Source organism: Etheostoma spectabile, chromosome 24 (assembly GCF_008692095.1).
Source record: "Etheostoma spectabile isolate EspeVRDwgs_2016 chromosome 24, UIUC_Espe_1.0, whole genome shotgun sequence".
Lineage (NCBI taxonomy): Eukaryota > Metazoa > Chordata > Actinopteri > Perciformes > Percidae > Etheostoma > Etheostoma spectabile.
Window position 1 is genome coordinate 12527666 of NC_045756.1, and position 14492 is coordinate 12542157.

The 14492-nt window shown below is 42.9% G+C and overlaps 1 protein-coding gene across 6 annotated transcripts in view; it reads left to right on the forward strand.

Moving 5' to 3' along the window:
• Positions 1 to 14492, forward strand: part of LOC116674140 (histone deacetylase 4) — a 58632-nt gene that overhangs the window by 16616 nt on the left and 27524 nt on the right. For 5 of the 6 annotated variants that reach the window (XM_032506642.1, XM_032506643.1, XM_032506644.1 and 2 more), the window contains one exon: positions 8447 to 8754. In XM_032506642.1, coding sequence (XP_032362533.1) covers positions 8447 to 8754 — 308 coding nt within the window. Of the gene's footprint in view, positions 1 to 4984; positions 5006 to 8446; positions 8755 to 14492 lie in introns of those variants that run through there. The other variant, XM_032506645.1, reaches the window with a different exon arrangement.

Below are 14492 nucleotides of genomic sequence, written 5' to 3' on the forward strand. Positions count from 1 at the left end.
TGTGTGTGTGGTGTGTGTGTGTGTGAGCTTCTGTAAACCAAAGCCTGTGTGTGTGTGTGTGTGCACCTACGTGATTTCACTATTAACTACATCCTGTGCGACTTTGCATGTATAGGTGTCGTTCCCAGGATGTGTCCGGTTGTTGTGACTGTTTCAGTCAGTTTTATAAGTCCTAAGAAGACTCCATGCTTACTCCTGTATGTTGAAATTTATGCGGTGCCATTTTGTTGAATGGAAATACAGCCGCCCGAATGTAGGCGCTCTGTTTGTGAGCTTTTGTGAAATTGTTGTTGGGTGTCTCGAGAGGAATGGCTGCCAAAAAAATACATAGCAAAACAAGCAGTTGTGCATATATTGGTGATGGGTTTGCTGCAAGCTGCTGAGGCAGGAGCTGAGATAGTCCCAAAACAAATCAGAGCTACCCTTTTGGAGCAACCTCTTGCGGACTGAAAATATGAAATAAATTGGTTTCTCTCACCAAATGCCTATCTGCTACAAGCATTCTGTCTCCTTTGCTGGGACAAAATATCACTTAGTGTTGTGCTGTATTTAATTTCCTCTACTTCCAGTCCATTCAAATCACAGTAGTGAGGAAGAGGAAGGAGCAGGGATGAAGCAGTGTAGGGGGAGGCGAGAGTACAGAAACGAATGGGGTACAGATGGAGATGAGGTAATCTGAAGGAGAAATGAGTCTGAGGTAATATATGCATAATGCATTATGTAATTCCATAATGAGGAAGCTTAAACTATTTTGTGCATTTCATATTTCACCACAGAAAACAAATTTTGGATCCCCCCCCCCCTCCTAAAAAATTATGGAAATAGTAAGAGAGTGATTCATAATTCACTCTCCATGCTGCTGTCTGTTTCTATGATGCCACAGAGAAGCAGGAAGCAGCAAGGTGCTGTTAAACTCTCTGCCAGCCTGTTGCTTTGGAAGAAGAAAATAAAGAACTTCTTCCTTTACTTTGACCCAATGTATCTTTTCTCTTGTCCCAAACCCTACTGAAGCCTCACATGTGCACTCATGTTGTTGTTGGGGTTATGTTTTGCGTGCCTCCGGCTAGGCTGATAAAATATTGAAATTCACTGGAGTGACTTCATCAGATATTCTCAAAATCTGTTGTCTTGGATACAGAGCTGCCGGGGCGTCCACCTTAGTAGCGTGTGTGTTGTGTGTGGTGTGTGTGTGTGTGTGTGTGTGTGTGTGTGTGTGTGTGTGTGTGTGTGTGGGTGTGTGTGTGTGACTGGGACTGTTTGGATGTGCACCTTGCAGGAGAGTGCACCTGTCTAAGAGCATTCACACTTCACACTGTAGCATCCCTGGCACTAAAGCCTGGAGCAGCCCCCTCCATAGAAAATGCAAAATGCAATTGTATCATTAATCAGAGCCTGGTGGATGCATTTGAGCACAGAACATTCAGTGCTCTCTTTTGGGATGCAAAGCGGTGGTAGCTGCACCTGCAGGGAGCTTCATGACTCAAAGGCAACACTTAAGTTTGATTTCGCAATCAAGAGAAAATTGGGTCAGCTATCAAGAAATGCAAAACTTTCACTGGATCTAGCTTCTTGGATCTTAAGATTCTTCTCTGATGAAAATGCGATATTTTGGGTTTGGCTGTTGGTTGGACAAAACAACCAATTAGAAGGTGTCGCCACTGGGATTGCTTTCCGACATTTCATTGACTCAGAAGTGTAGAGCTACAGTAGATTAATTTATCAGTTGGTCGGCAGAGGATGATCTTGACTCATCCATTGATCTTTTGGGCTATATCTATCTTTCTTGAGCATGTGAGCTTTGTAGTAAATCAATAAAATGTCCGTCCCTCTCTACGGCTCACGTGTTACGTCTCTGCCTCGCATGCACCCCCGTCTCCTTCCTCTTACGGTGTGGCAGTCCGTTGCATGATGTCATAGAGACAGCGACAAGCCGGAGCATGCTTTTGGCAAAACAAGACTTGCTGCACCTCTACACCGCCCTCCGTCACACCCTCACTGTTCTTTTCTCTATCCTTACAGAGTTTTTTTTAAAGAGGTCACAGTGATGACAATCGGACTCTGCTGTGAGCTTATAACCATGATCATGTCTGAGAGTTGGCTTTGAGGAAACGCTCTAATTCGCAGCAGCTGAGAGAGTCGGCGGGAGAAAGTAACGTAGGTGGATGTTCACGCAACCCACCCTCAGAGACCAATCAGTAAGCCGACCACAGCTTTTTTCCACCATCAACAGATGTGCTACTTGTTGCCTCTCATCTCAGCCTGCTGCTAAATGCACACCGAAACCCTGTGCAAATCATCTCCTCTACTTTGTCATCTCTTTGCATGCTGTAAAAACAAAAAAAAGGGGTCTCAGCCACATTTTACTGAGGCCGCTCTAAACAGCTCGTCTCAGCTAATCTATTAAGTCTAAGGAGTGTGGAGCTCCGGCAGTCGGACCGTGCGATATACACTCAGCAAGCCGAGTTTCAAATCAGAGACGCCAGCCCTTTGCGTTTTATGGTATAAATAGATCTGCAATTGGAGCCAAAAGAGTTGAGGAGCGCGCCCGAGGGGCTGTAAACAGATTGTGATTTGTTGCGGGGAGATGGAGGGAAGAAAGGTGGGAGGAAGCCACCGAACGGAGAAGGATGCAGAGCAGGGCCGGAGGATAGGGCAAGAAGAAGGAGGAGGGTAGAGGGTAGTGGGTAGTGAGAAGAGGAACCTGCTGAGAGGGACGGTGAGGAAGGAGTAAAAATTCAGCTTGATGGATGAAAAAGCATCCAAAAAGCAAAATAACCTGTAGTAATGTCCTAAATACACAGAGATGGAGAGATGTTCATGTTGTGACTTATGTGAAAACTTAACAAAGATGGTTCACTGCTGGCTACAAGTTAGCTTCAAACACAACAAAGGCTGTCAGTTGGATGGTGTTTTGAGCTACCGTTAGCACTCAAACAACCATATATAGCTAAAACCTTTTTGAAATGACTGCTAGCTTAGCTACAAGCTAGCAATCAAACACAACAAAAGCTGTCAGTTGGATGGCGTTTTGAGCTAACGTTAGCAATCAAACAACCATAGATAGCTACAACGTTTTTGAAATGATTCCCGTCTTCTGTTTTTGTTTGTAACCATAAAAGTTTATTATTTCATGGATTTCACAAATTTCAGTCTGACATGTTATGCCGTAAACCTTTTACATCTGAGCATGCGTGACTCAAATCTGCACTTGACTCCCATTGGGCAGTGACACCGCTGTTTGCCAGCAGCAGCCATCTTTTACAGCCCACCGACTCTACACACGATGCGATTGGCCAGACCAGAATTGATTTTTTTCCAGCTCACAAGCCAACAGAGAGTTGCTAGACAGACCCTGGCAGCTGCCGCTAGAGTGCGTCTAGATTTCTAGGCTAAGAGAACATACTTTCAGGTTGAGAAATTGGAATTGGACTGAGGTCCCTGCTGTTGTTAACTCGTGTTGACCCAGGTGAGGTTGTCCGTTGTGTAAGACTCCGGGTAGCTCCTTCACGCTCCCTCGAGACGTTTGTTTTGGTTTTCTCTGAGTGCCCCTATATTGTCTTCTATCTGGCACACATCAGTACACTAAGGTACGTGTTGGATGTCACTGCCCCGTACACAGACGTGCTGATATCAGAGGTTATCTATGTTTGTGTTGTGTGTGTGTTTTTACCTCTGAGGGAATCTATACAGCAGCTGTAGTGCATTTCAATCACATTGGCCTCTTGGTAGGTTTGCAGTCAATAAAGATATCCTATGACTGATCAATTGATTAATATCGTCATTATCTTCTCGATTAATTGATTAATTGTTTGGTCCAAAAATGGTGAAAAAAGCATATTCAAATTTTGAATGTGTCTAGCTAACAATGCAAACCCCAAATACACTTGTGTATAATCCAGGCAAGAAAAATCAGCAAACTCTTACACATTTTTTGCATTCATGTCTGAATGTGATGTGACAAGAGAGAGGTCAATGATAATTAAGTTGCATGTTAAGTAATAAATAAAATATGATTTAGCACAGAAAAGACATAAGAAGAAACACACAATTTTACCAAATAAGCACACAGCAATCAGACACACACACACACACACACACACACACACACACAATCAAACAAAACCTTTATGAGTTACAAAATGTCAAAATAAGAGCCCTATACAATAATGGCATACAAGACTACAGTAGCAAAGGCCGAGATGGCAATGAATCATTCATCAACCAATCATAATTAGGTTTAAAAAGAAACAACGAAAAACAATTATCTAATATTTGTTAGTATTTAAATATCTGAGGAGTCTCAGTGCGGGGAAAGTCCTTACTCATCTTTACCTGAAACCATCTTGTGGTTTTATTTGTTTGGGAAATGCAGGCAAATTCCAGTCTAGGAATTTGAGCACACGGTATTTAACCACATGAGAGAGAAAGACAGAGAGGGGGGGGCAAAGGAGACACAGAGCTAAAGGGGGGTGCCTGCATTTGAGTGGAAGAAGTAGCCAGAGATATTCAATGCACTACAACCGGCGTGGAGGGTTTTCCTTGGCCTTAGAAACGAGGAAAGCAGGTCGAGTGGGGAAAAGAGCCGAGAGGTAGAGGAGAGAGAGAGACAGTGTGTATGTGTGTGTGTGTGTGTGTGTGGGTGTGGGTGTTTGTGTGTGTGTGTGTGTGACGTTGGTTCCTGGAAAAGCAGAGGGCTGCAGAATAAACAGGCTGCATGCCTGAGACTGCCCTGTGATATCACCACTGGGCAAACGAGGGGGGAGAGAGAGACAGAGAGAGGAGAGAGAGAGGAGAGAGACGCCCACCATGTTAAACAGGAGAGGGGCTGAGCGAAGAGCAAGAAGTGACGGAGGTGATGAGCAAGAGAAGAAGTCAGATGAAGGGAGCGTACTGTCATTCCCCGTAAGAGACTGAAGGGAAAGGGAGGAGGAGGTGCAGTGATAAGGAGAAGAGGAGGCTGCTGAAAGGAGGAGGAGGAGGAGGAGGAGGAGGAGAGCACTGATGGGTACGTTTAACGACACCACCAATTCCCACCTCTCTCTGTCTTTCTCTCTGCATCTCCCTGCATTTGTGTGGCGAGCAATTAGCGCTGCCGGGGTGATGGAGATGCCATATGAGGTTTGTTTGTGCATATGCGTCACTATCAATAGGTAGAGGCTGTTTGTGTTGTGGCAGGGACTCAATATCTGTAGAAGAACACTCTGTACGGGTGGAGTGTTGGTGCACGCGTTTGTTTGTATGAGTTATGGATTTGCATTAGCCGCAACGCTTTGACAAGTGCAGTTTCCTTTCACATCTCCCCTGTGCTGTCTTTCTTCCCTTTTCTAAAACCTCTGACGTAAAATTATTGGCTTGTGCTTAAACTAATATTAGATAAGAAAAAAGGACAAATAAGTGAAAATGTCGGTGTTTTTTTTCAGCCAGAGGTGACATTGACTCAGGGTCTCAAACTGTAAAGTGACTCATACTGTACAGATCCAGGTAGCAGTAGAAGTTAGTGAGTAAAGCAACTTAAAACAAATAAATGTCACTGTAAACGAGAAGTTTTCTATAATTTAGAACATTTTCAGAAACTCCCTTTTTCGTGTTTTTTTGGATGCAAATGCAAACTTTCTCCACAGAATGATTCACCGTTGTAGGACTCGGTCTTTACTAACAAGCACCCTCTCTCCCTTTCCTTCTCGCCTCTTCAACTGCCAATCTGTAACCGTCGCTGCCCGGCCGCTACACTGGCCAAGGGCCGGAGAACAGCCAAAAAACTCACTGCATTGACTTAAATATTGGGTACCTTGTTAGTCCGATTCACAAATGGCAATACGCTTCTGGCTCTTTTTCATAGAAGGAAATTAATAGAAGGAAAGGAAATAAAAAGGAGATTGAAGGGAAAGGGAATGAAAGAAGGCCTCTTATGACGGGTGTCAAACCTCATGTCCTCCGGGTTGAAACAAATAGACTAATTTTCACTTTGTGCGCATTGTAAACAGATAAGACTGGGCCTGACAAGTGACTCACCAGTTGTTGTCATCCCCCACATGACGGCAGCCCTCAGGGACCTATTGCATGTTGTTGCTCTGTTTTTTCCGATGGCACGGATGATAATAGGCACGGGGCTGCGTTTCACCTGCCGCAGTGGAGTTTTTAAAGGCGACACGCACAGTTCCAGTTCATCATGATGTTCAGAAGTAAGTAGTGAAAAGGCTGTTTACGTTTCAAAGATCTTTTATGTACGCCTTTATCTTTCAAATGTAGCGCGTCACAGTGAATTATGTGTCATAGATCAATTTGACGGCCCAACAGATGCAGGTTATTTGGTCCCGTCTCTAGACTTGAAGTGGAAAAGGTATCAGCGCTTTTCTAATACAAATGCTTCTGGCAAGAGAGATGTGTTTTTTTTTTTGTGTGTGTGTTTTTTTTTTTAGAATTCTCTCAAATTAGTTTGTCACAGCGGGCCTGAGTGGTTATTTGACAAGTGTATTTATGATCATTGAAGCTTTCTTAAAGGCACTTTCACACTTCAAATTGTGTGATTTTGTCCAAAGGATTGAGTGCAAGTGTGACATCCTAAAAATAATTTTGAGAAATCTCTCCAAGTTTTAGGCATACATGCTTCAAAGTGTGAATGTGCCACTGGATAATCGCTGTGTATTTATTAAGTGACTGTATAAGTGTGTGTGTGTGTGTGTGTGTGTGTGTGTGTGTGTGTGGTGTGTGTGTGTGTGTGTGTGTGTGTGTGTGTGTGTCTGTGGGCATGCTTGTGGCTCTGGACCATGCCATTAAGTGTGCCATTGATGGCGTGTTTGCCTCTTTATTAACACAATGTTCCAGGCAAGTATCTCTGGCTCTCGCCGCTCTCTCTGTAAACATGTAGGTAAATAATCAGCCAATCGACTCCTATTTATTCAGATTTAATGGGGAGGAAGCCGGGTGATTGGAAGGCTTCCTGTGCAGTGATTTGTGGGTGGCCGGCCCCGGCTCTAGGTCTGCACCTCGCTTCAGGTCAATGCAATCTTTGTCAGATGTCGCCAGGCTTCATGTGTAACTGTAGCATCAGTCCCGGGTGGTGTGTATGTATAGAAAAAGGCCTTAATGTCACTTTTTCATTGCTAGATGGGAAGCTATATTGACTCCCGTAAGAAGTTTCTGTCATCACCTCTTTCAAAAATAAAGGTCAGGGGTAGCTATTGAAAAACACTATGATTTCAAACATGGAAGATGGTCACCACCATGGGGACTTGAAGCTGCTGTGAGCACCACACCACCAGCTCGCACTGTATGTGTATATCGGTGCCGGGCTGATACATTGTACAGATCGATTACTTTTGACAGATGCTAAATATTTAGACCTTTTACTTGGGATCGCTGGTACAAATCACAGTCGATTCTTCTCAATTACAGACATCTGTTATGTTGCCCATGACTATAAAGGTGTTTTATTAGGGGGTGAAACTCTGCTAATTTGATTTATCACTCTAATGTCACTGTTTGTGTGTCTAAGTGAGCGGATTGGCTACAGTTTGAGAGCAATTTTTTTACCCCTTATACAGCCAATTGAAGCTTATTTTAATATCCAATCACACACCATAGTGTTTGTACAGCTCTGTATTTCTTTCACCGAAGTTGCAGAAAAGCTGGTCAAAGTTAGAGAACGTGTTAATTAACCCTTTTGATCAGAATTGATGCTAAAACCGGTGCCCGATTGGTGCCAACAGGTCTCTTTTTAACTCTTCAACACTTTACAGCGGCACAATGTCTCCCCTTGCAGTTTTACCAACTACCTACGTAAATACCAAGGTGCCTTGTAGAATCATGTTACAGGGATTTTTAGCTTTACAGTATGTTTTGGTCCTGTCCCCTCTGCAGTTTTCTGAATCAAAACACTAAGGTTGGGGAAGAAAATCAAATATTGTGTGTATCGTGATTTTTGTTGTTAAATTAATTTTTACCAATGATTCACCTATATATATATATATTTTCTGTTTATACAGTAACGCTGACATATCCGTTTCCAACAAAAAAGAGAAAAAGCAGAAGATGCAGAAAATACATTTACTTTTTTTTGTTTAACAAATGATGTGCATTCTTCTTAGAAAACCAGAAGTAGTAGTAGTTTTATGAAATTTTGCATGATGTATTGCCTCTAGAAGTGTATTATTCGTCATCTGCTCGTGTTAAAGAAGGAAAAGTAAATTGCAATGCTCAAAACTGTTGAATCGCAATACCTATATTATAAAATTAACTTGGAAAAAATGGGCAATACAAATCGAATCGGCACCCTTGTATCGTGAAAGAATCGAATCGGGACAAAAGCATAACGTCCCGGCACTACTTAACAACCCAGCATTTAATATGCAGTCAGAGGGTTGACCCAACATGCAAGAACCTACAGGTTGCACTGTGTGTTTGGACCTCTGTTCCAACTTCTCTATGTCTCCCTTCGTCCCTTCAGTGGACATCAACTCGGCGCTGCCCCTGCGTCTCCCTCCAGCCGCCATTCCCATGGACCTGCGCGTGGACCATCACCAGCACCAGCAACAGCAGCAGCAGGTGTCCTCGCTCTCCCCGTCCGGCCAGCAGTCGTCCGGCCTGGCCGGCGGCGTGGTGGGGGCCTCGGTGCGCGAGCAGCAGCTGCAGCAGGAGCTGCTGACCCTGAAGCAGAAGCAGCAGATCCAGAGACAGATCCTCATCGCGGAGTTCCAGCGGCAGCACGAGCAGCTGTCCCGCCAGCACGAGGCCCAGCTCCAGGAACACATTAAGGTACACTGTTTACATTTCTGAAGGGTTAGTTTATATGAACAGGGGTGGAATGGAATTTAAGTGCATTTACTCAGGCCCTGTATCATTTTGGAAGTATTTGTACATGTACTTTCCATTTGAATTTCTTTTTGTACAGTACATTTACAAGGCAAATACTGTACTTTACATACTGTTAGCCACTGTATTTATTTGACAGCTTTTGTTACTTTACAGATTTAAGAATCAACCAATAAAACGTGATGTATTATTGTAGATTTAGCTGCCCAACCCAAATTAGCCTTAGATGCATCATTAGTGATGTTTACAAATGAATGCATCCACGATTATAATTACATAATATATGTCATTTTTAAATGACATAAGTGTGCCATTCTACACATTGAGTACTTTAAGTATATTTTTGCATGTTACCACTGTTACATAAGTTAAAAAAAATTCTTTAACTTTGTCTTAGGCAGGTGTGAAATGCTTTAAACTAAGAATGCTTTCAAAAATATAAAATAATGATTGTTTATTTTTATTAATTTACAAAATGCAAAGTAAGCGAACAAAAAAACCCAACTAAATCACATCAATATTTCGGGTTACTACGATTTGCCTTCAAACCAGCATTGATCCTTATAGGCACGCTTGCAAATAGTCGGGCAACCTTGGGGGTCGTAGACACAGTGGTCGGCCATGGAAACTCAGCGCAGCAGATGAAAACACATCGAGCTTATTTCCCTTTGAAATGTCCAGCAACAACATCAGCTCAGAACTGGCAGAAACCAGTAGGACCCAGGTACACCATCTACAGTCTGGAGAAGTATGGCCAGAAGAAAGGGTTGCAGCCAAAAAGCCATACCTCCGACATGGAAACAAGGCCAAGTGACTCAACAATGCACGGAAACATAAGAACCGGGGGTGTGGAAAAATGGCAGCAGGTGCTCTGGACTGATGGGTCAATATTTGAAGTACTTGGCTGTAGTAGAAGGCAATTTGTTCACCAAAGGGTTGGAGAGCGCTACAATAATGAGTGTGTGCAGGCAACAGTGAAGCATGGTGGAGGTTCCTTGCGAGTTTGGGGCTGCATTTCTGCACATGGAGTTGGAGATTTGGTCAGGATTAATGGTGTCCTCAATGCTGAGAAATACAGGCAGATACTTATCCATCATGCAATTCCATCAGGGAGGCCCCAAATTTAAGTTTAAAGCCATTAAGAACTATCTTCAGTGTAAAGAAGAACAAGAAGCTTGGAAGTGATGGCGTGGCCCCCACAGAGCCCTGATCCCAACATCACGGAGGGTGTCTGGGATTAGAGACAGAAGGATTTGAGAAATCCTACACCCACAGAAGATCTGGGGTTAGTTCTCCAAGATGTCTGGAGCAACCTACCAGCCGAGTTCCTTCAGAAACTGGGTGCAAGTGTACCAAGAAGAAGTGATGCTGTGTTGAAGGCAAAGGGTGGTCACACCAAATATTGATTTGATTTAGATTCCCCTTCTATTCATTCGCTGCATTTTGTTAATTGATGACAATAAACTTCCATTTTTGAAATCTTTTTTTTTAGTTTACAGCATTTTTTCATACCTGCCTAAAACTTGTGCACAGTACTGTATTTCCTTCATTTTGACTGAAATGATTACTATGGACATGTAACAGCCTTCTCAAAGATGGAGTACACTGAGTAAATGTGGCCTTGTTCTTCAAAGAAAAACAACATCATTAATCATTAAAGCTGTAGACCAACAACAACCAACGATGTACATAAAGCAATGCGATTAAAGTAGCACAAAAGATCAAGAGTGCGATTTTATTTAACTCCAAGAGGCAGCAATCCAAAATAACAGCAACAGGCTTGCAGCCCAATCCTATTTGGAACTTTACTAAACAAAGCAGAGGCAGCTCTTGATTTAGTCTGCCACAAGGTTCTTCATTAACACACTCAGCGCAGGCAGAGAGCATGTCAGCTGTAAATCCTTTTGCTCTGCGTACAGAGGGAGCCGAGAACAAGGAGAAACTCCAGCGATAGATAACAGCAATATAAGGGTGTGTTTAGATCCACATGATATGTGAAAGACAGACTTTGTTTTAGCGCTGACGGTGTGTTACATTACTAAACCCTTATGCACCAGTCCTGTTGCAGCCTTACGTTTACCCTCCTGTGGCCTTCGGGTCAAATTTGACCCCTTTCCAAAAAGTTTCTACATCAGAAATTTGGGTTTCTTTCGAACAAATTGTCCAAAAAAGTAACGTGGATGCTTCCCAACAACGCTCCTCACGAGTTAAATAAATAATCAGTTGACTACTTTCATTGAATTTGTCAATTTTTTAGCATTTGGAGAAAAAACAATTGGTAAAAGAGCTTTAAAAAAAAAGTGTAAAAAAAGAGAGAAGAAGGTGACAAAAATGGGAAAAGATGTGGAAAAAAGTGACAAATGTTAAAAAAAAAAAAAAAAAAGTTTTAAAAATGTGCGGAAAACCCCACAAAAATGTCAAAAGGCTCAAAAAAGGTCGACACAAAAGAGCCGAAAAAGACAACCGAGACCTTGGTAAAAAAGGCTGGCGTGAGGACAACACGAGGGTTAAATATCCAGTAACATACTCTATGTTCAGAAGGAGTGCATGCTAACATGAAAGGCAAGTGTTTGCCTCTTCCAATGCGCTTTGAGTCAGACGTGCCATACAGCAGATGAAGCTGGGATCTCACGCCCATATCGTAGTGACCTGGAAATACAAAGTGAATCTAGATCAGCACGCCCACACTCTGAAGCTCTAATCCGTCAGGGCCCCCGAGAGCACCACAGAGCTCCTGTGGGGCCCAAGTGTCATATTAAAATATTCTAGTGTTTGTTCTTTTTTAGAACATTACCGCTGCAATGTGAATTGTAACACACGCAGATTTAGCTGAACTACTTTTTCAGGACTTGGAAGAAATTGTCTAAAAATGGATTGCGGGGGCAGGAGAAGAAGAAATTGAGCGTAATGATTTCACTTCCTCCTGTGCAAACTTGATTCATACTGGACTGGTCGTACTTTTCTTCTTTTTATTCTATGTACTCTCTTTCTTTTCCTCCAGTCTTTCTTCTTTCCTCTCTTCCTTCCATGCTGTCTTTCTGTCTGTCTTCTTCTCCTTTCCTTCCTGTGTTCCTTCTTTCTTCACTTACTTCTTTGGTTCCTTCCTCTCCTGCTCTTTTCTCTCTTCCTGTCTTCTTTCTTCTCCTCCACCCCCATTTTTTTGCGCTTCTTCGTTACTTCCTGTCTTCTTTCTTGCCTTGTTTTTTTTCTTACTGGCTTTCTGTCTTTCTTCTCTCCTCCCTTCCTTTCTTTTTCCCTGTCTCCTTTCTAGAACTGCAACTAACGATTCATTTCAATGCCGATTTATCTGGCAAATATTTTCTCAGTTGATTGATTACTTGTTTGGTCTATAAAATGTCCAAAAATGTCAATCAGTGTTTCCCCAAGACCAAGATGACGTCCTCAAAAGTCTTGTTTCATCCACAACTCAAAATATTCTGTTTACTGTCATGAAGAAGTGAAGAAAATAGAAAAATTCACATTTAATAGTTGACAACTGATCGATTATGTGATAAATCTTTGCAACTCTACTCCTTTCTCTCGTATCTTCCATTCCATCCTATTCCCTCATTTTTCTGTCCCCGTCTTTCTTTCTGTCATCTTGTCTCCTTTCTTTTCTCTCTTCCTTCCTTGCTTTGCTTTCCTGTTTCTTTCCTCTATTTCTTCTTTCCCTACTATCCTCTTGTCCTTGCCACACTTTCTACTTTCCGCTCACCCTTCCTTTCGGTCTCTTTAGTTGCTCTCTTCTTGTCCTTTCCTTTTCTCTCCTCAATATTTTGTAATGTCCTTCCTCTCTTCCTTCTTTTCTTCTACTCTCTTTTTCCACTACTTGTCTCCATTCATTTTTCCCTTTCTTTTCTTCTTCTGCTTTTTGCAGATGCTTCGTGCACATTTCATTAGTATTTGTGGACTGTATTATCTGCTGTGCTTTTCCTCTTGTGGGACAGTCTTGTCCCCTCTGCCGGGTTGTCTTGGGCTGCTGATGGATGAGTGATGCTGAATGGGGGCCGTCTGGCCTGTGGTGGGGCTGCAGGACCACTCAGGTGTAGGCCAGTGACGCACAGCCAGAGCAGGGAGGCCCGGCCTCAATCAGCCCCATTCACAGCCCCTGTGGACACACACACACACACACACACTCACAGGCATACAGGCATACAGGCATTAAAACATCCTCTCAAATGTCAGCAAACACACAGTCACACGCATGCCCAGTTTGCTTCCACATTAGGGGCAGCCACACACACTTGCACAGACACACACTCACTCAAATGTGAGAGCTATCATGAAGCTCCCCACAGTATTAGTCAAAAGGGAAATTCTGTGTGTACATCTCTGGTTTATTGAGCCACAAGGGTTTGGGTGTGTGTGTTCGTGTGTGTATGTGGGTGGGGAGGTTACTTTGAGCCTTCCCACCTACTCAACCGCCTATCCCCAACGTTGATTGAAAGGCAAAAAAAAATAAAAAATAAAAAGGATGACTTGCGCTACCTCACCTTCCTCTCACGTTCAGATGCTAATGTATTCACAGACTTGTCGCAAACATTTGATTTGCCCTCACGGTAAACAGAGGAGCACGTCCCGGCCACTGAGCCTCTATTTACTGTGTGATGAGAAGTTGATTACATGCAGTTACAGTAAACGGATCAAATATTGCCGTTTGGTGTGTGGTGATAATAGGAAGACGAGGGCAGAGTGTCATTTCCTTGGCACGTCAGAAATAGGTGATTATTGAGCTGGCTGAGTGCAAGCACAGGCAGCTTGCCTATTTATTGTATATTATAGAGACATTAAAGAAAAATTAGGACTTGCTTTGGTACCTTATGTCACAGGAATGTATTAGGGCTCTGAAGAAAGCAGCTTTCAGTGTGCATTTGTAGCATTTAATTGCTCTTATCCACTGTGACTCACTGTGAGTTCTGAGTCCCTTTAAAGGACGGCTGGAGTAGAGCGGTTGCCTGCCAATTGGAAGGTTGGTGGTTCGATCCCTAACCCTGCAGTCTCATGTCAAAGTGTCCTTGGGCAAGACTTGACAAGTGGCCCCAGATGCGGTGTAATTGTGTGTAAATGTGTATCTGATGAGCAGGTGGCACCTTGTACGACATCCTTGGTGAAATGTTCCTGTACAATGGAAAAGTGATAGAGTCGTTAAGACTAGCAATGCACTATATAAAATCCCATTTACATTCAATGAGATAAATAGGTATTTTGTGAGCATATTTTGGCTTGTATGCCAATTTTACTTTTGACCTTTTTGGTCGTGGGACAAACTGTCAAGCCACAGTCGGTTTTGCCCCTTTTTGGTACAAAGGCCTGAGGAAGTCAGGTTTTCGCATTGAGAGCATTGAACAGATGCTCTTGTTGCTCCGTTCTGGCATGATAAGACAGTGAGCAGATTGGTTGATGTGTCTTGCTATAGCCTAATCCTCAGTTATACTGTTTATATGCATTCAAAGGCTCACGCTTGTGGCCTGAGGTTTTCTTTTCTTTTTTTGAATTGCAAAGGTTTTAATTGTATTGCTTCAAACAGCTGTCAGACTTGATGATGTCCGATGGCAACTTAAGCAGACGCGGAATGTAAATCGATGTTTTAAGACCAGAAAGTAATGAACGAATGACATTTAGATCAGAAAACGAGTTAACTTGATGGAAGTGGTTTTACATTGCAGCTAAGACAGCATAAG